General features: G+C 41.4%; 1 protein-coding gene across 1 annotated transcript; it reads right to left on the reverse strand.

Moving 5' to 3' along the window:
* Positions 1 to 17,792: 17,792 nt before the first annotated feature.
* On the reverse strand, positions 17,793 to 25,486 carry LOC139404557 (cytidine monophosphate-N-acetylneuraminic acid hydroxylase-like). Its single transcript, XM_071147257.1, has 9 exons — positions 25,421 to 25,486; positions 25,239 to 25,320; positions 24,207 to 24,344; positions 23,783 to 23,918; positions 23,496 to 23,636; positions 22,885 to 23,059; positions 21,872 to 21,988; positions 18,167 to 18,282; positions 17,793 to 17,934 (listed from the first exon to the last, which is right to left on the reverse strand). The coding sequence occupies exons 1-9, from the start codon at positions 25,484 to 25,486 to the stop codon at positions 17,793 to 17,795; spliced, it is 1,113 nt and encodes a 370-aa protein (XP_071003358.1).
* Positions 25,487 to 25,715: the final 229 nt, after the last annotated feature.

A 25,715-nucleotide genomic window follows, 5' to 3' on the forward strand; every position in this document is an offset into this window, starting at 1 on the left:
AAGAAAGAGATTAAAAAGGTGAGATGCCTGTACAAGGACAAGGTGCAACAGGGAGACTCTCCAGTACAAGGACAAGGGAGACTCTCCAGTACAAGGACAAGGTGCAACAGATAATGTCACAGGGAGACTCTCCAGTACAAGGACAAGGTGCAACAGATAATGTCACAGGGAGACTCTCCAGTACAAGGACAAGGTGCAACAGATAATGTCACAGGGAGACTCTCCAGTACAAGGACAAGGTGCAACAGATAATGTCACAGGGAGTCTCTCCAGTACAAGGATAAGGTGCAACAGATAATGTCACAGGGAGACTGCTAGGATGGGCATTAAGAATATGGCAAATGCCCCCTTCAAAGGGAGGCAACATATCGATCCCACCCGGATGAGAGGGTGTGACTCTCTACAGCCAATGAACTCAACAAGTTCTTCACCCGCTTTGAAGCGGGGGGCGGCCCCGCTCCCCCTGCCTGTGTGAAGGAGGATGTCATGGCAACCGAGAGCGCCCTTGTCATCAATGAGGAAGTCATACCAGTGTTCAAAAGCACTGGAACATGAAAGAGCCCAGGCCTGCTAACATAATCTATTGTTAGACCTATCTCAAAAACCTCTCATCCATCTGCATCAAATGACTACAGACCTTAGTAATGACTCCAGACCTCTTACCTCTCTCTTGATTAAATCTCTTGAAAAGATTAAGGCATACATCATCAACACCACCAGACACCTTCTTGACACCCTCCAATTTGCATGCTGGTCAGAGAGAGGAACAGAGGATGCCAACCTCTAGCTCTTTCATCTGGTGTACGTGCATTTGGAGGGCAGTGAAACCCATGTGCGTATCATGTTCACAGATTTCTCCTCAGCATTTAACACAATCAATCCATTGGTTTCTCGCAGACAGACTGAGAGGAGACATCAGATTTGATGCTATGCTATTCAGATTTGGTCTATTCAGACCAAATTCCTAAATGATAGGTCTCAGCAGGTAGGAGTTGGCAACACACTCTCTGAGGTGTGCACTACTTCAGTTGGAACCCCCCAGGGCAGTGTTCTTTCACCAGTACTATTCATACTGTACACAGACAGCTGACGGAGCCGGTTCCCAGGGCGCCACCTGATCAAATATGCTGACGACACTTTGGCCGGTCTACTTGAAAGGGATAAGACAGAGCACGAACCGGCTCTGAATGATTTTAATGTTTGGTGTGAGTCATCCCATCTAAAATTAAATACATAAAAAAACAAAGGACTTGGTGATTGACTTTTGAAGGAACACGACTATTCACACACCCTCGCTGACAAATGTGAGCCCATTGAAATAGTGGAGGAGTACAAATACCTTGGGCTAGTCACTGACAACAAGCTGTCCTGGGATCAGTGTACTGACGTTATTTTGAAGAAAGGCCAACAGAGACTGTATTTCCTATGGAAATTGTAATTTTCTAATGTTGATCTAACCATCATGGTTCTCTTTTATAAAGCATTCATTGAGAGCATTCTGTCCTACTACTTGACCTGCTGGTTTGGGAATATCAATGTTGCACAGAAAAATAGGTTCTGAAAGATAGTCAGGACTTGTGGGAAAATCATGGGGCAGCAACAGCAACATCTGTGTCACGCCCTGACCATAGTTTGTATGTTATAGGTTTTGTTTGGTCAGGGTGTGATCTGAGTGGGCATTCTATGTTGTATGTCTAGTTTGTCTGTTTCTGTGTTTGGCCTGATATGGTTCTCAATCAGAGGCAGGTGTTAGTCGTTGTCTCTGATTGGGAACCATATTTAGGTAGCCTGTTTTGTCATTGTGGGTGATTGTCTATGTTAGTTGCTTGTGTCAGCACAGTTCGTATTATAGCGTCACGGTCGGTGGTCATTTATTGTTTACGGTGTGTTTTCGTCATCCATTAAAATGATGCATTCACACCACGCTGCGCTTTGGTCCGCTTCTCACGACGATCGTGATAATCTGTCATCTCTCTACCTGGGCAGAGCCCTCCAGAAGGCCAATAAAATAGCGGATGACTCTTCCCATCCAGTCCACTCCGAATACCAGCTCCTTCCCTCTGGACACAGGTACAGGCTACCTAAAGTTAAAAAAAACAAGGCCAAGTACTATTTTATTCTAAATGCAATTCTGCAACTTAATAAAATATTGGACAAATTGCACTTGCGCTATGAAACTGCACTTACCCTGCCTAATTGCTTGTAAATATCCTTTGCTATTTAAAAAAAAATGTTTTAAATGTGATAGATTTTTATGACTGCTGCAAAATAAATTGCCTCTCTGGGGACATTAAGGTTTTCTGAATCTGAATTTATTACTATACAAAAGTGACATCATTGTTTGTGTAACAAATTATTTAGAAATCCAGAAAGTGAACAAACATGTTCTTTGTTTTTTTTTAAATGAACAGAAACAAGAGCATCTTTTAACACCAAGTATTTTAAGAGAAACATTTTGTTCAATAATTAAATAACCTGTTTATAATTACTGTGACACAAAGTATAAGGAAATAGATGAAGACAAAAAGGTCAATAGGGGTGTTAGTTATGCATTAGTACTAGCTGTGTGTGTGTGTGATATGCTCATGGAACAGGTGTTTTGACCTAGGGTTGTGTGTGTGCTCATGGGATAGGTTTTGTGACTTGCCTCAAGCTATTTTATGTTTTCCACATGACTGGTTGGTGTCATGAAGCAGTGCCTGACACAGTGAAGTATTGAAGGTTGTGAATTAAAAGTAGTAGTGGCATTAATAGGGTTGTCATTGGCTATGGGTTAGTTAAATTGAGTTGTTTTGGGGTGGTTTGTAGGTGTGGAGTTATAACGGGTTATAGTGGAGTAGTATTTATTGTAAGCTAGAGTGAGTACTATAACATTATAAGCCATAGAATGTGTTTTAAGCTCTCAAAATGTTTTAGTTTCAACAACCTGTAAGTACTGTGGCAACGATTTCTGGTAAGAATGTTGAAGCCTGCATTCCATCTTTGAAATGAATGGGGATACAACAAGCGTTATGGTGTATAAAATATGAATGGTAGCAAAAATCTGTGTAGAAGCAATCTAAGTTGAGTCAGTCTGCACATTTCAGCATGGTTATAGTTGAAAGAGAATAAATGATATCAAAAAGATGTATGCAAGCAACCTATTCCAGAGATGTCTGTCACCAGTCTGTAGCCCTGATTATCTATCACCTTCTCCGAAGGGCCCGTGGGTTCGATGATAAAGAGTCAGGTTACATTCAAGTTCCTTTCTGTAGTTTAATCCTTCCAAGTAGCAGCTTTCAGAATCTCTTGTATTTACTGTTATTGTGAGTTGGCCAAGTAGTGCAGGGGAACATCCTGACTGGACTTGTATTTGGGCAAAATTCAAAATGATTAAATCATCCTGTTAAAATGTTGTAAGATATCATAATTAAAGAATGTGCGATCTAGGACTATGGTTAACAAAGAAGTGGATACTAGCTTTGTGTGTGCATGTATGTGTGTGGTTGCACTCCAGGTCAATAGGTGGCAGTAACATTCACTAACTCAACTACAGTAACTGAAGATTCCGCATTAAACGACACAGTCCAGAAAGTCACACAATAAGAGCTGTTAATCTTGCAACGTTTATGGTCATGTCGTAGCAGTGTGTAGGAAGGAGATTCCAAGATGTGGGACGTGTGCAGGATGGCATAGGATAGAGGATTGTGTAGTTTCGGTGGATAAAGTTGTGTGTTAACTGTAGGGGGGCAGTGTTAACTGCTGGGGATCGGAGGTGTCCGGTGCGAGAGTGGCAGGTTGAGGTGGCTAGAGTCAGAGTAGTGCAGAAGGTATTGTATGCTGAGGCATTGAAGAAAGTAGAAGAGGATGGATCAAGAGTGAGGGATCCTGAGAGGATTCCAGTGAGTAGTAGATTTGTGCCAGCACAGAGGGATAGGCCGACAAATTATTTATGCTTCAGTAAGGTTGTCTTAGTGTTCATATCAATGGTTATCAACTGTACCACAGAATTGAAACGTAAATCACAGAAAATAGATGTTGTGCTGGCAGCTGCAGAGATGTATTTGGCTGTACGAAATGTGACTTCAGAAGAGTTCCAGGGTGTGTTGAGGGGTGGCGTCCCGTCCTCCCAGACCGTTTGCATGGTGCCCCTACAGATAGGATCAAAGTAGTGCAATGGGGCAGTGTGTTTTTAATGAGTGTAGGTGGTGGTATCTAGGGCTACATTTCACTGTCTTCGAGGAAGAGGACTATTGAAGATAATATCATGTATACTGAACAAAAATAGAAATGCATGCAGGCAACAATTTCAGAGATCTTACTGAGTAACAGTTCATACTAGGAAATCAGTCATTTCAAATGAATTCATTAGGCCCTAATCTATGGATTTCACATGACTGGGGATACAGATATGCATCTGTTGATCACATATACAGTGCCTTGCGAAAGTATTTCGGCCCCCTTGAACTTTGCGAACTTTTGCCACATTTCAGGCTTCAAACATAAAGATATAAAACTGTATTTTTTTTGTCAATCTCTTATCTTTACATAGTTCCTTTTAATCAACACCTATTGATTTGATTCCCTCTTCCCAGTGAGCGCTAGACGCACCCTCCTTCTCAAATTATACTCAATTAACTGTCACAGAGAGGCTTGCGCAATCCTTCCCCTTGACCAGTAACACACACACACACTAGTTATCCCTTATAGAACTGCAGTCTTAGCCTACTCTGATACACTTCGCTCATACACACACTACGTTTTACCTAAAACAACCTATAGTTTTATCCTAACTTGATACACTTCCGCAAACACAGGAAGACGTTATTCTACAGGATTTTGTGGTATGATGGGAGTTCAGCCTAATGAGGTTTGATTATAAACGTTGTTTGACTTGTTTGGAGAAGTTTATTGGTAGCGTTTGGGATTCATTTTGTATGCATTTTGAAGGAGGGAAACCGATGGATTATTGAATGAAGCGCACCAGCTAAACTGAGTTTTTGGGATTATAAAGAAGGACTTTATCAAACAATAGGACCATTTGTGATGTAGCTGGGACCTTTTGGAGTGCCAACAGAAGTAGATCTTCAAAGGTAAGGCTTTTATTATATCGCTATTTCTGACTTTCATGGCACACCTGCCTGGTTGAAAAACGTTGCCAGGATTAACAAGAAGTTAAGTTTTATTTTGATATAAGACACTTATATATATATATATTTTCATGAATGTTAAATATTTCTATTTCTGTCATTTTAATTTTGCGCTCTGCAATTTCACCGGATGTTGTCGAGGTGGGTCGCTTTTGAATGCCTGCTTCAGAAAGGTTAAGGTTAGGGGTTATGTTTAGGGTTTAGGTTAGGGACATCCCAAGAATTCCGGATATCACTGACCATACCAAATATCATCTTCAACTCTACATTGTTTTTATCTGTCAAGTCCTGAAAGAAAGGGTTTGCTGAAACTGTTGACTTCTTATGGATCAAATCCTGTTAACGGGATTGATTTGACAACATCCGGTGACATGGCAGAGCGCCAAATTCAAAATAAATTATTAGAAATATTTAACTTTCATACAATTACAACTGCAATACACCAAATTAAAGCTTTAGTTCTTGTTAATCCAGCCACCATGTCAGATTTCAAAAAGGCTTTTCCGGCAAAAGCAAACCATGCTATTTTCTGAGGACAGCACCCCATCAAACAAACACAGACAATCATATTTCATCCCACCAGGTGCGACACAAAACTCAGAAATAACGGTATAATTCATGCCTTACCTTTGAAGATCTTCTTCTGTTGGCACTCCAATATGTCCCTTAATCATCACAAACGATCCTTTTGATTCTGTCGTTATATGCCCAAAATGTCCATTTATTTGGCACGTTTGATCCAGAAAAACACAGGTTCCAACTTGCGCAACATGACTACAAAATATCTAATAAATTACCTGTAATCTTTGTCCAAATATTTTAAACAACTTTCCTAATACAACTTTAGGTATTTTTTTAACGTAAATAATCAATACAATTTAAGACGGGATAAACTGTGTTCAATACCGGACGAAAACAAAGTGGAGCGAGCTTTCAGGACGCATGCCTCAACCACAACAGTACATTAGACTCGACCCTCGTTCTGAACAACCCTACTTCTTCATTACACAAAGGAAAAACATCAACCAATTTCTAAAGACTGTTGACATCCAGTGGAAGCGATAGGAACTGCAGGCAAGTGCCTTAGAAATCTAGATCCACATAGAAACCCCATTTGAAAACACTGTCAACTCAACAACAAAACATTTCCTGGATGGTTTGTCCTCGGGGCTTCGCCTGCCAAATAAGTTCTGTTATACTCTCAGACATCATTCAAACTGTTTTAGAAACGTCAGAGTGTTTTCTATCCAAATCCTAGCTAATGGGCCTGAGTAGCAGGCAGTTTACTTTGGGCACGCTTTTCATCCGGACGCCAAATACTGCCCCCTAGCCTAGAGAGGTTTTTAACTTCCTGACTGATGTCTTGAGATGTTGTGTCAATATATCCACAGAATTTCCCTTCCCCATGATGCCATCTATTTTGTGAAGTGCACCAGTCCCTCCTGCAGCAAAGCACCCCCACCACATGATGCTGTCACCCCCGTGCTTCACGGTTGGGATGGTGTTCTTCGGCTTGCAAGCCTCCCCCTTATCCCTCCAAACATAACAATGGTCATTATGGCCAAACAGTTCTATTTTTGTTTAATCAGACCAGAGGACGTTTCTCCAAAAAGTACGATCTTTGTCACCATGTGCAGTTGCAAACCATAGTCTGGCTTTTTATGGCAGTTTTGAAGCAGTGGCTTCTTCCTTGCTGAGCGGCCATTCAGGTTATGTTGATATAGGACTCGTTTTACTGTGGATATAGATACTTTTGTACCTGTTTCCTCCAGCATCTTCAATCTTCACAAGGTCCTTTGCTGTTGTTTTGGGATTGATTTGCACTTTTCACACCAAACTATGTTTATCTCTAGGAGACAGAACGTGTCTCCTTCCTGAGCAGTATGATGGCTGCGTGGTCCCATGGTGTTTATACTTGCGTAGTATTGTTTGTACAGATGGATGTGGTACCTTCAGGCATTTGGAAATTGCTCCTAATGATAAACCAGACTTGTGGAGGTCTACAATTTCTTTTCTGAGGTCCTGGCTGATTTCTTTTGATTTTCCCATAATGTCAAGCAAAGTGGCACTGAGTTTGAAGGTAGGCCTTGAGACACATCCACAGGTACACCTCCAATTGACTCAAATGATGTCAATTAGCCTATCAGAAGCTTCTAAAGCCATGATATCATTTTCTGGAATTTTCCGAGCTGTTTAAAGACACAGTCAACTTAGTGTACGTGATCTTCTGACCCACTGGAATTGTGATACAGTGAATTTATAAGTGACATAATGTGTGTGTAAACAATTGTTGGAGGGGCGGAGCTAGCATGTTGGAGTGAACGGCTGTGAGAGGCTCCTGCAACTTTTTTGCGAAATAATCTAATTTAACCTACTTTATGGTACTTTTTACAACAAACGTTTCTTTCTAATACAAGATTGTAACTTTTTATATGAAAATGCCGAGTAATAAGCGACCAAAAGACAATAAATCCACAGCGGAGGCCTACTCCCCACTAAACAACGAGACAGACATGGCGAGAGGCACATGCAACAACGTGACACTTACAGAACTTACCTGGGCTTTGGGGGAGCTACGTGTTGCTATAGCTGAGGATCTTAAGGCCACTATTGCTGAACTGGACACCTAAATCGAGAGCATCATTCGAACGGTCGCTTCGCATGGCCAGAGTATTGTGGACCTTGAGAAAGCTTCAGAATTCAACGCTGGTAGGATCGACGAGTTAGAGAAGCTATGCACGTCATTGCAGGATACTGTGCAGAGGCTTTCTGTGAAAGTCGTGGACCTGGAGGGCCGATCCAGACGTAATAACCTTCGCGTTGTTGGTCTGGTAGAGGCGGGCTCTCGCCCCACCGACTTCTTCGCCAAGCTATTGAAGGATGCAATGGGATCGGATGTTTTGGATTCGGATCCCCAGCTGGACCGCGCACATCGCTCCCTGGTCCCAGTGCCTGGACCGGGCAAACGTCCTCGCCCAGTAATCATCTGTTGTCACAGTTTCAAGACCAAGGATCTTATCCTGCGTGAAGCTCGAATGAGGGGCAACCTGTCACATAAAGGGCATCCATTCCGTGTCTATGAGGATTATGCACCCGATGTGGCAAAGCATCGCGCCGACTACAGAGATGTCATGACCAAACTCTACAAACTCCATCTTCGCCCAGCCTTACTCTTCCCTGCAAGACTAAGAATTACCCCGCCTTCCGGTGAGAAGATTTGGCTCTCCTCGGTTTTGGACGCAGAGAAGTTTATCCGGGGATATACACCAATCCCCCGTACAGGTTAGAGTGCCTTGTTATTGCGTGTTAGGGTCTGCTCATGGACTCGAATCCTTACTATACCATATTGGGTGAAAACATATTAAACGGGCTCAACAAGGGCTAGCGAACATGTAAGACGCTGAGCAGACCAATGGATGGCGGTCAGAGCTCTCAATTAACGTTACATTCACTTTCATCCCGGCTGTGCTCAGCGATGCATATTTTTTACTTCCAGGTTTGATCACTGACACCTTCGGACGGATATACTTATATTCCCCCACTTTTGTTTTGTTTCGTTATTTATGTTACAATCCTTACATTATTCTTACTACCATACCATTTATTTATTGCTTGCAGGGGACTGGGGGTGATGGTTGGGAGGGGGCAGACACCTGGTTAGCAGGTTGATGTTTTGTGCCGTTCTGCCTTTGTCTGGCCGTGGGCCTCTCTCCCGACTAGAGTCCCACCAGCCCTCTGTAGTGCTTATGTCTGTGTAGGTGTGCGTACATATAATTACTATTTGTACTTTATTACTATTTTCTCTTAGCATTTTAATATTATGTATGTGTATATTTTAAATCAGTGTAGATTGTTATTCTGGGGTATGAATGTTTGTATGTGTATATGTGCATATGGATGTATATACATATTCTTTAAATATATATTTTTTATATATGATTTTTTTGTGTGGGTATGTATACATACATGTATATGTATGTATATGTGTGTGTGTGTGTGTGTGTGTGTGTGTGTGTCTGTATGTGTGTATGTATATATGTGTATCTATATGTATGTATGTATGTATGTATGTGTGTGTATGTATGTGTGTATGTATGTGTATATATGTGTATGTATGTATGTATGTGTTTATGTATGTGTTTATGTATGTGTGTATATGTATGTGTTTATGTATGTATGTATGTATGTATGTATGTATGTATGTATGTATGTATGTATGTATGTATGTATATATATATATGTATGTGTATGTGTGTGTGTATGTATGTGTGTATATATATAATGTATATATTTTTATTTAAATATGTTTTTTATGGGGGGAACGTTTAATTTAACAAATCCTTGTTCCGATCTCCTGACCCACAGTATGTAAAGGTACGGCTGACTATGTCGGTTGCGGATGGTTTATTTTTTGACCGGCAGTGCTTAGCAATATAATCTTGAGGCTATATCTTGCTTATCTCTGGGATTGACCCAGGATGACGCTTAAATGCGCAATATGTTTAAGTTGCAACTTATTCTGTTTAGGTTTAGTAGATGTTAACTGAACACTTAACTCGCGGGAGCCTCCTCAGTTCATATGTTAGTAGAAGTTCTAGGATAGTGAGAGATGAACGTATAGTTGGGATTTTATTTTTGTTTTACCTCTTGTTCGAGGTCGCGCCGTGCTTTTTTGGCATCGGCCAGACAATGTGTTTATTATTTTTATTTATCCTTTTTTTTCTCTCCTGTTTGTACATGGCTGTTAAATGTGGGTTGATAGTGGGGGTAAGTGTTGGGGAAATTAGGGGAACAGGGTGGGAAGTAAAGGTGCTTGCAGGGGGGGAGGGGTGGGTTGGATACTGCTCGGGTGTAGGTGCTACATATGCTGATCGTGATGGTTTGGTGCGCTTTCTTACCTTTTTATCAAGTTACATGGTATGCAGGCCACCATAGGAACTACAAACAAGAGGAGGGCGGGGCTTACATTCACTTCCTGGAATGTCAAGGGTTTAAACGAACCAATTAAGAGGGGCAAGGTCCTAGCCCACTTGAAAGCACTCTCGTCTGATATTATATTTTTGCAAGAAACCCATCTGAAGAATAACTCTCATAGCAGACTTAAGTGTAGGTGGGTGGGGCAAGTGTATCACTCTAACTTCTCTGCCAAAACGAGAGGCACAGCAATTCTGGTACGGAAAGGAATTCCCTTTCTACATAAAACCACTATTGCGGATAAAGAGGGTCGGTATGTGATCGCAATAGGAGAAATCCACTCTACCTCAGTAACTCTACTAAATATCTATGGGCCAAACATTGACAACCCCTCTTTTTTCAAAAGAGTCCTTGCCCTGATTCCAGATATCTCCCATACTAACCTGGTCATTGGAGGGGACCTTAACTGTGTGCTAGACCAATATTTGGATAGATCCTCTACCCGGCGAACCCCTACCTCCTATTCAAGCGAATTCTTGAATACCTACATAAAAAATTCAAACTTATTTGATATATGGAGGATCGCTAACCCTACGGGTAGGGAATACTCCTTTTACTCTCATGTTCACAAGGTTTACACTCGAATTCACTACTTTTTGTTGGATGCTAGACTACTCCCCTATACCTGTAATGTGAGGTATCATGATATTATAATCTCGGACCACAGTCCACTCACCTTCTCCCTGAGATTGGGTGACATTGTACCAAACGAGAGGGTCTGGAGGTTGAATCCTCAGCTCCTCACAGAACCAACATTCTGTGAATATCTTAAAGACCAAATTAAATTTTTCTTTGATACCAACGACAACACAGAGACCTCCCCAGCATTATTGTGGGAAACACTGAAGGCTTATCTGAGAGGCTGTATCATCTCCTTTCAGGCTGCCAGGAGTAGGCAAAACAGAGGAAAACTGGAAGAACTGGAGGGACAAATTCACTTACTGGATAGGGAGAATGCTAGCCACCCATCTATGGAGAAACATAAAAAAATTACCTCTTTAAAATTTGAATATAATCAGATTCTCTCAGCTAAAATTGCTAAATCTTTTCTCTATGCCAAGCAAAAATATTTTGAGTTTGGTGACAAACCACACAAATTACTCGCCAGACAACTTCGAAAAAATGTGAGTGACCGAATGATTCACAGGGTTAAATCTGCATCTGGGGAATTACTCTCTTCCCCCAAAGACATCAATGACAGATTCCGGCAGTTTTATGAGACTCTATATACATCTAAAGCGGATCCTAACCCCTTAATTATGCAAACATTTTTGGAGGACTGTAATCTTCCTGCCCTGAACCAGGAAGATTCTAACTTCCTGAATAAGGAAATATCTCTTGATGAAATTCGAGAAACAATTAAATCTCTAAAGAGTGGCAAGACCCCGGGCCCAGATGGATACCCTGGTGAATTCTATAAAACATTCAGCAACATGCTCTCTCCCTATCTGCACAAAATGTTGGTTCAGGCCAATGAGGATGGAGCTCTCCCTTTTACTTTGGACGAAGCGTTCATTACAGTTATACATAAGAAGGGTAAAGATCCAGAAGAGGTAGGGTCATACAGACCAATATCTCTCCTTAATACAGACCAAAAGATTTTAGCAAAAACTCTGGCTAACAGGCTTAGCACTTTAATTGGCAAATTGGTCCATTCGGATCAGACCGGCTTTATCCCTAACAGAAACTCATTCTTCAATCTCAGGCGCCTCTTCAATATTATGTATTCTCAGAGGTTACCCAACGTGGACCTTGCCGTCATATCTCTTGACGCCGAAAAGGCCTTTGACCAAGTTGAGTGGCCCTATCTATTCGAGGTCCTACAGAAATTTAATATTGGAGATAGGTTCATAAATTGGATCCAGCTTTTATATAGGAACCCATGTGCCAGAATACTCACTAACCAATCATTGTCGCCCCGATTTAACCTCAACAGGGGGACAAGGCAGGGTTGTGCGCTGTCGCCTATGCTCTTCGCCCTAATTATCGAACCGCTCGCTCAGACGATTAGATCTCATGCAGCAATACACGGCTATAATACTAAAGATACTCTAAATAAGATCTCCCTATATGCAGATGACATCCTCCTCTATGTAACAGAACCCCAGGCTAGTATCCCAGCTATTCTTGATGTGATCAATTTGTTTGGTACCTTCTCGGGATACAGAATAAATTGGAACAAGAGTGAATTAATGCCCATATGGTCGCAAAATGCCTCTTGGCTAGAACATCTCCCATTTAAGTTATCTTCAGAAAAAATTACCTACCTAGGAATTGTAGTTACCAAACAATACTCCTTACTATTTAAAGAGAATGTCCCCTCTCTGATACAAAAACTCAAAGCAAACATACTATTTTGGAGAAATCTCCCAATTTCTCTCCTCGGAAGAATTAATGCCATTAAAATGGTCTTCCTCCCACAACTGCTCTACCTATATCAGAACATCCCAGTATTCATACCTAAATCCTTTCATAAACAACTGGACTCAATTATCAATCCTTTCATCTGGGATTATAAAACACACAGGATAGATAAAAAACACCTCTGTAAATCCAAGATGGAAGGAGGATTGTCTCTCCCAAATTTAATATTTTATTACTGGGCCGCTAACCTCCGCATTGTTACGTTTCTGCTGGATGACGTACTTCCGGCATCCAGCTGGCTTAGTATGGAGCGTGAGGAGTGTCACCCCTTCTCTATTGGCGCTGTGATTTTGTCGCCTGTCAATCTGGAGATGTCACTTTATTGTAACAATCCTATTATACATAGCACAGTCCGAATCTGGAAGCAAATTAAAATCCACTTTGAGCTTAGACCAATGTCATTCATGCTCCCTGTCGCCAGGAATCCCTCCTTTGCCCCTTCTAACCTTGATAACACCTTTGAGCGATGGGGAGAGTTGGGGATAAGTACCATAGGGGATTTATACATAGAAGGGACCTTTGCTTCCTTTGAGTTGCTGAGGGAAACTTATAACCTTCCCAGAAGTAATTTTTTCAGATACCTACAAATTAGAGACTACGTTAGGAAACACCTCCCAACATTTGGGAATGCCAAACCTTCCATGTTTGACGGATGCATAAAAATATGCCCCACCTCCGATAAACTGATATCGCGTCTATATGATGCTTTTCAATCTGTTAGCACACCTTCCACTGATGCCATCAAGGCAAAATGGGAGGAAGAACTAGGGACTGACATCTTTGTTGGCAGACTGGGAAGAGAGCTTGGAGTATATCCACACATGCTCCATTAATTCAAGACATCGTCTCATACAATTCAAGGTTTTACACAGATTACACTATTCCAAAACTAAACTGCATAGGATATTTCCTGACACATCCCCTACATGTGATAAATGTCAGGCTACGCAGGGTACACTACTCCACTGCTTTGCCCTATGCTCTAGCTTGCATGGTTATTGGAGTGGAATTTTTGGGATCCTCTCTGAAGTTTTGGAGACTTTAATAGATCCAGACCCGCTTCTGATAATCCTGGGAGTATCTGAGTCCCTAAACGGATTAACCAACCCCCAAAAACAACTAATCTCGTACGGTCTCATCTCGGCAAAAAAACTAATCTTGTTGTTCTGGAAGAGGAGGGAAGCGCCCTCTACCAAATTATGGCTCAGTGAATTGGCAAACACTGTACACTTAGAAAGAATTAGATATATTCTGAACAATAAACTATCAACATTTGATCAAATCTGGCAGCCTTTCCTCTCCTACTTGGACGAGTCGGCGCTGTGAATTTGTACTTATTAACGCACTCTCAATTGTAATATTTTAATCTACCTCTGGGCAGCATGTGCTGGCCCTGCCACCCGAGCAGTTGGGGGGGGGGGGGGGGGGGGGGTTTGGGGGAATAAGGGGGGACATCTTTCCTCTTTCTTTCTACGTGTCCTTGTTTTGTATGTCGTGTTTTGTATTATTTGTTCTGCACCCAGAACTCTGGGTCTTGTTGTTCCTGTATGCTCTTTTATGTTTAGATAAGAATTGTATACCTGTCTTGTATACCTACCTATACACCATTCTTGTGTGTGTTTAATAAAAAATATTTGAAACAAAAAAACAATTGTTGGAAAAATTAGTAGATGTCCTAACAGACTTGCCAAAACTATAGTTTGTTAACAAGAAATCTGTGGAGTGGTTGAAAAACAAGTTATAATGACTCCAACCTAAGTGTATGTGAACTTCCGACTTGAACTGTATGGCCCTGCATTCAAGCAATAATCTTGCTAGTATGTCATTTACCTTGACGTTAACATAGTCCAATGTGTTTCCGTGGCTGTCATAAATTACATGTTTTTTTTAGCAGGGCTTTTAATAAAACACAAGATGGCGCCCTTCACTGCGGCTAGCAGTATGGCTGGGCAGAGTTTGATGCTAACTATATGATATGGTCGGGATTCAAGGCCACCGACATTAGCTCGATTAGCTAGCCAGCATCTGACTATGTTTATGCTGATCCTGGTGCTAGATTAATGTTAGCTGAATTTTATAGCCAGTGATGAGAAACATATCATTCCACTGTAAACTAGCTGATAAACTTTATGATTAAGAAACAACCATTTTCAAAGACAAAACCATTATCTTGTGAAGGTTCATACTCTGCTTGGAGTGGAAAAGGAAGTTCCTTCAAACTGTGAAATCTGGTTGAAAGGAGGAGCTAGTGAAGTTGGCTAGTAAAATTAGCATATTAAAGAACGCGGTAAGTTAGCGTGTGTAGGTGTATATTTAGCATCTGTAGGCGTTAATTTGACGTGTGCAGGACCGCTTGCAGCCGTTTATTTAGCACGTTGGACCGCCTGCAAACACACTTATTTGACGCGTATAGGCGTTAACATTAGCTCGTGAAGACATTAACTTAACACATGAACGCATTAATTTAGTGCCTGCAACTGCTTACTTTACACGTGTAGCATTAAAACGATTGTGTTTTGACCACGTGCTTTAAGATTATTTTCACTTTGTTACCCATCTTCTCCATTGTCACCTGATAGGCAAGTCACCTGGTAGGCACGTCACCTGATAGGCAAGTCACCTGATAGGCAAGTGCGTATGCTACATCCTCGAGGTAACTCAGCACTGTGCATTAAGGCATTAATGCCTCCACAATGTTGTTTCGCATTACATTACCCCAACATCTATCCTTTTATATAATGCATTAACCAATTCAGCAGCTAACCCAATCCAACTATGGTTAATTAAGAAGGGATGATAGTTACTCCAAATGGATTGTGATATGTGTATTTCTGATTTATTTTTGTCTTTGTTTTGATACAAATTTCATCAGATTGGGTCTACTGGAGTGTGAGATTTCCCGATGGGTTAGGGTGCAAACTTCCTGAACTGGTAACTCTTCTGAGGTCGCCAGTAAAATACAGGAGTACGAACTGAATTAGGAAGTGGTTTCAACTGTAACAGTTATCATGGAAGGTGATGTCAGATGGTGTCTTAATGCACGGGGTGAATAATTTGACCACAAACAGTGTGTGTGAACCTCAAAACCCTCCCTAACCAGCTGAAGAAAGAGCAACAAAGGCGTTCAATGCGACAGTGACTTTTAACACTCCTATCTGAGTCAGAGACATTAACCTGGTCAGGGGCGGCAAGAGTGCGAGAGCAGTCCTGAGAAAGCGCGTGTGGAGTGAGCGTGAAGAGAGATAACGGCTCAGTGTGTATATTCCCAGGTGGAAGCGGTACATGAGGAGTGGGAGATAATCGAAGGCACAGGCTGAATTCTGGAGATTGAGTGTACATCAAGATACACCAGGCGGGGTGTGGAACAGCGTTGGTCTGGTCCACACACAGTACTCCTTACAGCACCTGAAGCGATAAAGATCGTCATGTCTCTCCTTGGGTTCACAGTTCTCACGTGAAGTGAGGTCTGTCCAGCTGGGTAATGGGTGAGCTTAAAGACACCATGACAGAGGAAGCAGAGCTAAAGATAGAGGGACTAGATTCCACTGTAGACATGCAGATGGGTTGGGTTGAGCTAACTTCTCTAGGGTAGGGGGCATTATTTTCACCTCCGGATGAAAAGCGTGCCCAAAGTAAACTGCCTGCTACTCAGGCCCAGAAGCTAGGATATGCATATAATTAGAGTAGATTTGGATAGAAAACACTCCAAAGTTTCCAAAACTGTTGGAATAATGTCTGTGAGTATAACAGAAATGATTTGGCAGGTGAAAACCTGAGGATACAGGATGTAGGATTCTCTTTATTATTGTAGTTTTCTATTCAATGTCATTACAGTATCCATTGACTTAGGACTCAAATTGCAGTTCCTATGCCTTCCACTAGATGTCAGTCTTTAGAAATGGTTTCAGGCTTGTATTCTGAAAAATGAGGGAGTAAGACCAGTCTGAACTAGTGGACCCTAAAGTGTCACAGAGCTTTTTCATGCGCAATCCCGAGAGCGCAGGTATAATCAGATATAATTATGCTTTCGCCGTAAAGCTTTTTTGACATCTGACACCGTGGTTGGATTAACAAGAAGGTAACCTTTAAACCTATGTATAACACTTATGTTTTCTGGTTCATTGGATCAGTCTAAAACTTTGCACATGCACTGCTCGAAATTGCAGCTGGGCTGGAATAACACATGACCTTTCTCTTGCATTTCAAAGATGGTACAAAAGAACACTTGTTTTTTTCTTCGTATTATCTTTTACCAGATCTATTGTGTTATATTCTCCTACATTCCTTTCACATTTATACAAACTTCAAAGTATTTCCTTTCAAATGGTACCAAGAATATGCATATCCTGAGTTACAGGCAGATAGATCTGGGTATGTCATTTTAGGCAGATCCTTAAAATGGTTTTAAATATATATTTTTCCTTCTATATGCAGACTGAACAAAATACATTTGTATATTTACCCAATGACTAGGACCCCAGGGAACTTGTCATTTTTATTTTCGAACACGATTCGTATCATGATTCATGCCCCATTTTGGGTGGAGTCTCCTCTTTATCGCTAAACATGACATCATTATTGCTAGTGAAATGGGCCTTAAACGGTTCCTCCCCTTATCAGTACTGCCACGTGACCGTTTCCCCTGCACTCAGCCCTTCCAAAGCTTCATTATGGCATCCCTCATGTCTCTTATAACTAATGATTAATAGTTAAAGCTCAAAAACCAATCACCTAACATTAACCAAACCCTTAACCCTAACCTATTTTATTTTTTTATGGGAAAAAAAAACACAAAATTGTGTTCAATGAATAGATATTGGACGAGTAACAAATGCATTGTCAGCACACGTCCAAAATCATATAATCAATAATACACATAATAATCAATGATAGTTTATTCATATTCTACATGTTAGTAATTTAGCAGATGCTCTTACCAGAGCGACATAGTAGTGAGTGCATATATTTTCCTACTTTTTGTTACTAGTCCCCTACATACAGACCTGCCAAGCAACAATAGATGCTATGTTAATTGATTTCACCATTACATGAAAAAACGAATTAGAAAATGAACCCTAAATGAAGCTATTATTTGAACCAATTTAGAAATTAAATCTTGTCAGCCACGTCCCTTTTTTCCTGTTTCAGTTGCACAGCGAGGTTGGTGGTGCCTACAGTGACAGGGAGAGCAGCTCTTATTCATTACTATTCATTAATATATACAGGCAAAGCTTGGTTCTCATGAGACAGTGTAGCCTGCTTTTTCTAAGACAATGTAGAAGCAGAGCCACTTTCTGTTTGGATTCCCTGGGGTTCAGCAGACCTCTGGTATGATGGCACCTGCTGCAGGAACAAGTCCCAGTCCGGCCCAGTGACTGGCAACTCTGTCTGGAAGTGGTTCCAGAACCTGGACAAATAACCAAGACAGGTACAATATTAGGGTCCCGACACACCAGTTGAGAATCGTTGCTCTAGTATACAGCAATGCAATAGACTGGTAGTGGTAGATGCCTGGGTCTGGTAAGGGAGGAAGGAAGCAAAGGAGGGAAGGTGAGGAGACGAGGGCTTATCGGTGGTGGTAGATGTCTGGTAAGGGAGGAAGAAAGCAAAGGAGGGAAGGTGAGGAGACGAGGACTTACCGGTGGTGGTAGACGTCTGGCTCTCTGCTCAGACGGTTCTGGAAGCCGATATACAGGTCGTCCCAAAGAAGGCCATTCTTCACCACGTGCCTCATGACTCCGATCCTGTTCTTGATCTTTACAGAAGAGAAAGTAGTACACCGTCTATCTCTCAGTCCAATCAAGTTACATGAAATGGAAAACAAACGATCGACTTGGAGATAAATGGCGGTTTGTTTAAAAGCATGTTGGCATTTAAGCAGGGCAAGGCTGCCGCATTTACCACCAACTAACTTCCTGAAATTCTACACTTTTCTCCATGGAGCAAAGACAAAAATGTGCTGTTTTATAGTTTGTTTTGCCATGTTAAATCTAATTTCCTGCTATTCTACACATTTTGCCATGGGGCAAAGATAAATGTGCCGTTTTATAGCTCATCTCATGCTATTCTACACATTTTGCCCTGCGTGCCTGTTCGGTAATCCTGCCTTACACTTGAGTGAGAACTGAGCCAGCAACAATGATCTTCAACTGAAAACAGCTTTGCATCTGCCACCTACAACACATTTGAAATGATGCATAGTAGCCTGCCATCTCTGTGTGTCTGTGCCTCATACAGCATTCACCTCTTATGAGAAAGACATGAGTCCAGGGAAATGTTATTCTTCCTCTCCGGAAGACAGATTTGTAACATGGTATGTTTCTGCCCCGTAATGTTTGACCCCTAGAAGCAGTTTTTTGTTGTATTGATCCTTCTCATAAATGGAGTGCAGTGTAAAGTGCCTTCAGAAAGTATTCACACCCCTGGACTTTTCCCACATTTTGTTGTTACAGCCTGAATTACAAATGGATTACATTTAGCTTTTGTGTCACTGATCTACACACAATACCCCATAATGTCAAAGTGGAATTATGTTTTTAGAAATGCTTACAAATGAATTAAAAAGAATTAATCAATAAGTATTCAACCCCTTTGTTATTGCAAGCCTAAATAAGTTCAGGAGTAAAACTGTGCTTAACAAGTCACATAATAAGTTGCAATGAAACCTCATTGAGAAGATTGACCTCAAAAAATAAGAAAATCTGAATGGTTTGTCCTCGGGGTTTCGCCTGCTACATAAGTTCTGTTATACTCACAGACATGATTCAAACAGTTTTAGAAACTTCAGAGTTTTCTATCCAAATCTAATGATATGCATATCTTATCTTCTGGGGATGAGTAGCAGGCAGTTGAATTTGGGCATGCTTTTCATCCAAAATTCCAAATGCTGCCCCCCTATCCTAGAGAAGTTAACTCAGAAACATGTGTGGGTTTTCAAGCATGAACTGCTCGTTTCATGTCCTGCTGCAACATTTCAATTGGGATTAGGTCAAAACTTCAAATTTGTTGCTTTTTAGCCATTTTCATGTAGACTTGATTGTGTGTTTTGTATCATTGTCTTGCTGTATGACCCAGCTGCACTTCAGCTTCAGCTCACAGACGGATGTCCTGACTTTCTACTGTAGAATTCTCTGATAAAGAGCAGAATTCATTCTTCCTTCTATTAAGGCAAGTTGTCCAGGTCCCGAGCCAGCAAAGCATCCCCAAACCAATACTGAAGGCACTGTACTTATCAAGCACTGCATTTAATCCAGCAAACAATTATCTTAAACTGAAAACAGCTTTGCATCAGATTTGCATCTGCCAACAACACATTCAAACCCCTGAATTTATGCATAGCAGCCTGCCATCTCTTTGTATCTGTGAACAGCGTTCACCTCATGAGAATGACATGAATAAAGGGAAACGTTTATTCTTATTTACAATTTGTCACGCCCTGACCTTAGAGAGACGTTTTATTTCTCTATTTGGTTAGGTCAGGGTGGGCATTCTGTTTTTATTTCTTTGTTTTGGCCGGGTATGGTTCTCAATCAGGGACAGCTGTCTATTGTTGTCTGATTGGGAATCATACTTAGAAAGCCTTTTTTCCTTTGTATGTTGTAGGTAGTCATCTTTGTTAGTGGCACTATAGCCCTAGTAAGCTTCATGGTCGTTTCTTTGTTTGTTTTGTTGGCGACATTTACCACACTGCACCTTGGTCCAGTCATTTCCACAACGACGTCCGCGACAATTTTACCAGACACTCTTATCCAGAGCGACTTACAGTAGCAATTAGGGTTACAGCGCATTTGGAAAGTATTCAAACCCATTGACATTTTCCACATTTTGTTACGTTACAGCCTTATTCTAATATAGATTTTTTTTTAAACTCATCTACACACAATACCCCATAATGACAAAGCAAAAACAGCTTTAGAAATGTTTGTAAATGTAATGCATTTGAAATATATATATATCACATTTACATAAGTATTCAGACCCTTTACTTTATTGAAACACCTTTGGCAGCGATTACAGCCTTGATTCTTCTTGGACATGATACGACAAGCTTGGCACACCTGTATTTGGGGGGGGGGGGAGTTTCTCCCATTCTTTTCTGCAGATCCTCTCAAGCTCTGTCAGGTTGGATGGGGAGCGAAGCTGCACAGCTGTTTTCAGGTCTCTCCAGAGATCGGGTTCAAGTCCGGGCTCTGGCTGGGCCACTCAAGGACATTCAGAGACTTGTCCCAAAGCCAGGTTCTCTCCAGATGTGACGCTTGGCATTCAGGCCAAAGAGTTCAATCTTGGTTTCATCAGACCAGAGAATCCTGTTTGTCCTTTAGGTGCCTTTTGGCATGTGCGTTTTACTGAGGAGTGGCTTCTGTCTGGCCACTTTACAATAAAGGCCTGATTTGTGGAGTGCTGCCGAGATGGGAGAACCTTCCAGAAGGACAACCATCTCCACAGAGGAACTCTGGAGTTCTGTCAGAGTGACCATCGGGTTCTTGGTCACCTCCCTGACCAAGGCCCTTCTCCCCCAAATCCTCAGTTTAGCCCACCGGCCAGCTCTAGGAAGAGTCTAGGTGGATCCAAATGTCTTCCATTTAAGAATGAGGGAGGCCACTGTGTTCTAGGAGAACTTCAATGGTGCAGATCATTTTTGATACCCTTCTCCAGATCTGTGCCTCGACAAAATCCTGTCTCGGAACTCTATGGGCAATTCCTTCGACCTCATGGCTTGGTTTTGGTTTGACATGCACTGTCAACTGTGGGACATTATATAGACAGTTCTGTGCCTTTCCAAATCATGTCCAATCAATTGAATTTACAACCGGTGGACTCCAGTCAAGTTGGACAAACATCTCAAGGATGATGAATGGAAACAGGATGATGCACCTGAGCTTAATTTCGAGTCTCATAGCAAATGGTCTGAATATTTATGTAAAAAAGGTATTTTATAATTTCTTGACATTTGCAAAAATAATTCTAAAAACCTCTTTTTGCTTTTTCAAAATGGGGTATTGTGTAGACTGATGAGGATTTATTTTATTTAATCCATTTTAGAATAAGGCTGTAATATAACAAGATGTGGAAAAGTAAAGGGGTCTGAATACTTTCCGAATGCACTGTAAGTGCCTTGCTCAAGGGAACATCAAAATATGTTTCACATAGTAAGCTCAGGGATTTGAACCAGCAACCTTTCGATAACTGGCCCAGTGCTCTTAACTGTTAGGCTACCTGCCACCGTTATGACAGATTTGTAACATGCTATGTTCCTGCTCCACAATGTTTGTTTTGGTTCTTCTCAAGTTGAGTGCAGTGTACTTAATAGTATATAGGTGAGCAGGTGTTGTAGCCATGCTCACCTCCTCATAAGGGTGCTCTCTAGTGGGCCTCTGAGTAGGGAAGGACAGATCCATGAAGTCCACCAGATAGTTGTAGCCATTGTCTATCGGAACGAAGTCCTCATCTGTCTCTATGACCTTAAATACATATTACAAACAGTTAGGCTATGTTTAGTTGGAATTCAAACAATTTGCGTTATTCACTGACCTGCAGTTATGATAAATATCAGATAAGAATATGAATAACCAGAATAACCAGAATCAATACACAGAATCTAAAGAATTACCAGAATCTTAAAAGTAGAAAAAGAATGAGAAGAATGGAAAATAGAATTGGAACCCACTAGATTTGGGTTAAAAATGTATTTTTATTTTTCAAATTGATTGAACATGCCTGGCACAATGGAACCAAGGGTCATAGTTCCTAAAGTGTCAAGCCTGCCCATCTGGCAATCCAAGCAGCCAAAATCAGCTGTTCCAAGGGCAGTTTCCTGGACATAAATTAAGCCTAGTCCTGGAACCCCCCCAAAAATTCGATAGAGATTCTCCATTGAGCTTTTATATATTTTTTTATTCAGGAATAGGCTTAGTCTGTGTCCGTGAGAGAGTACGTACATGTTTTAAACATTCCAGAAATCTGCAGAGAGAGGAAGTGAATGGAAGGGGTCGCGTTCAGTCGGTACAAAACCTAGAAACGTTTTAAAATTGAGATTGTCCAATAATATTTAAAAATGTCCTTGCATGTTTTACTGCCTACTGAATGCGAGTCAGGAGTTACCAGGAGTGTATTCCTAAATTGCAGACTGTTGCAAAAAAAGTTTAATCCAAACGAAAAACATTTTGCAATGAAAACAAGTTTCTATTGGACAAATTCAGGCTTCCGTTTGGTTCCAAGAGTAAACAGTAATCGGTTTCTGTTGAAAAAACGTTTTGCAACAGTCTGCGACTAATGAATCCACCCCAGGAGTCAGCTTGTAGATGTGCAGTAGAGCACTAAGAGCTGTGAGGACTTTTATATGGACTGCAATATTTACCCGGACAACTAGATTGTAGTTTTTAAACCCTGCCCAGATGTAATAAAATTGGATCCAGCATTTATGTTTAAATATCTCAGCGGTGATGGCCCTGTTCAGTTCATCCACGTACAAATCAAAGTCCCAACTGTCCTTATAGATGTTTGTCCCGGATGGAGGGTCGGTGATGGCTTTCCTGTGGTTATAGTCAAATCATAGATGATTTAAAGTGCATTTTACCTCGGTTACAACATTAAAAAGGAATTCAATGATGTAGGAAAAACAGAATGTAGAAAGAGAACATAATGGCAGACAATGTAGGGAAGTGAGATAATAATGGCTGACAATGTAGGGAAGTGAGATAATAATGGCAGACAATGTAAGGAAGTGAGGTAATAATGGTAGACAATGTAGGAAAGTGATGTAATAATGGTAGACAATGTAGGGAAGGGATGTAATAGTGGTTAACGATGTAGGGAAGTGAGGTAATAATGTTATTGACAACAGAGGGAAACATCGAACACCAAAATGTGATTTGTGATTATTGATGATTGTTGGCATTTCTATGGAGTATGGACTGATATGACAGACATGGACACACACACGATTTGCTGATTGATGAGCAATCCTACCGGCTGGGGCTCATCAGAGCCAGTGCCAGATCGAGCACAGCGCCTGGCTTGGGTGTCCATGTTGTTATGCCTGGAGCGCTCTTCTTGATCAGGGCATTGAGCTCCTCCGCTTTGTTTTTCGTGTTAGTTTCCTTAATGTACCTGTCAGTTAACTTATGTCAGTTGTCAATGTCAAATTGGGATGCAAGTTATATTGAGTGACTGAAATTGAAGCAATAAGAGGGGTCAAAACCTAACCTCAACCTAGAACGGAATTTGTACACAAAAGAGTAAACGTTTTGTAATACCTGTCTGAGGGATGTGCTTCGACAAAGTAACCGGCAAACGGGCAGTAGATCTTGGGCTGCAAGGATTTTACCAGCTGGGCCTTGTAGTTCATGAGCTTCTTCCTTTCATTCTTGACGAAATCAGCTTTCCAGCTCTCTGCAGGGTGAAATCGACACTAGACAATGAGTGAATCTCAGTTGTGTTTCCTTGATTCCTCGCTTCCTCTCCCCTTGCCTCCTCCTCAAAATGCATTGGAGGAGAACATCTGAGGGAAGTAACCTCATATCTGCTCCGATGTGCTTTGAGGAGGAGATAAGGAGAGAGGAAATACAATTGAGATTCACTCCATCTGCAGTCAATAGCCGGGAAAACCCAAGGGAGCAATTCATTTCTCTGTTATTTGTCCGGCTATACATTTGGATGCTGTATACCTGTCCACCTCACCTGTGTATTTTCCTCCACTGAAGGTCATGGGGAAGCCAGACGCCCCTCCAGCAAAGTCGCTCATCATTAGGTCTACATTGTGGGGCAGTCGGCCGTAGTTTGGCCTGGTGCAGTCCACCGTGTTGAGGATCATATGACCTGGGTGGGAGAACCAGGATCAGATGCACCCGTCAAATGAGATAAGGTTGAGATAAGGCTTTAAGGTGCATCGTATTTCTACCAGGTGGCGCTGACATATACTTTTACTACTGAACTGACAAGGACCTGAATCAGACAGGATGTGCATGTTCAATAAAATAATGAGTCTTAATTATCCTGATGGAGCCCATCTTTATATGGATGTATAATCTGTTGGTGGATAAAGTGGGATGAAAGTCAGAATGTGTGACCTGCACTTGTACACTGACTGGACAAAACATTAGGAACACATGCTCTTTCCGTGAAATAGACTGACCAGGTGAATCCAGTTGAAGGGTATGATCACTTATTTAAATCCACTCCAATCAGTGTAGATGAAGGGGAGGAGGCAGGTTAAAGAAGGATGTTTAACCCTTGAGACATGGGTTGTGTATGCGTGTCATTCAGAGGGTAAATGGGCAAGACAAAATATTTCAGTGCCTTTGAAGGGGGTATGGTAGTAGGTACCAGGCACACCGGTTTGAGTGTGTCAAGAACTGCAGCGCTGCTGGGTTTTTCATGCTCAACAGTATCAAGAATGGTTCACCACCCAAAAGAAATCCATCTAACTTGACACAACTGTGGGAAGCTTTGGAGTCAACATGGGCCAGCATCCCTGTGGAACACTTTCAATACCTTGTAGAGTCCATGCCAATAGAGTCCAATTGAGGTTGTTCTGATGGCAAAGGGGGGTGCAATTCAATATTAGGAAGGTGTTCCTAATGTTTCATACACTCGGTGTATATACCACTTAGCAGACCCTTTTATGAAGTGACTTCCTGTGACTGCAGGAATTGAACCCAGGGCTCTGGAGAAGCTAGCACCACGTGCTCTTACAAAGGACATGATGACTACCTTTATATTCAACAATGATACAGGTGTCCAATTCAGGGTGCACTTCATCCTTCAGAATCATGAATCTGAGGTGCTCATCAATCTGACGGAGACAACAGGAGAAGGGCATTAAAGAAGAGCCTTTTGACAGAGGTTCCTTTATCGTATAAACTGTTCATGCAAAGTGAGCTGTTTATGCTTACGTTTTGCCAAATGCCAAAGGGAACGACGTTGATATTTGTCAGCTGCACCTGCCTTTTCTCCAGCATCCTGTAACATGATTCAAATGAGGACAGCATAAACCCAGAAAGGTGACACACTCATTTGTTTTATGGTTGTAAAACCATGTTAATGATTAACATGTACAGTTGAAGTTGGAAGTTTACATACACCTTAGCCAAATACATTTAAACTCAGTTTTTCCACAATTCCTGACATTTAATCCCAGTAAAAATTCCCTGTTTTAGGTCAGTTAGGATCACCACTTTATTTTAATAA

This window comes from Oncorhynchus clarkii, unplaced genomic scaffold (assembly GCF_045791955.1).
Source record: "Oncorhynchus clarkii lewisi isolate Uvic-CL-2024 unplaced genomic scaffold, UVic_Ocla_1.0 unplaced_contig_1658_pilon_pilon, whole genome shotgun sequence".
NCBI lineage: Eukaryota > Metazoa > Chordata > Actinopteri > Salmoniformes > Salmonidae > Oncorhynchus > Oncorhynchus clarkii.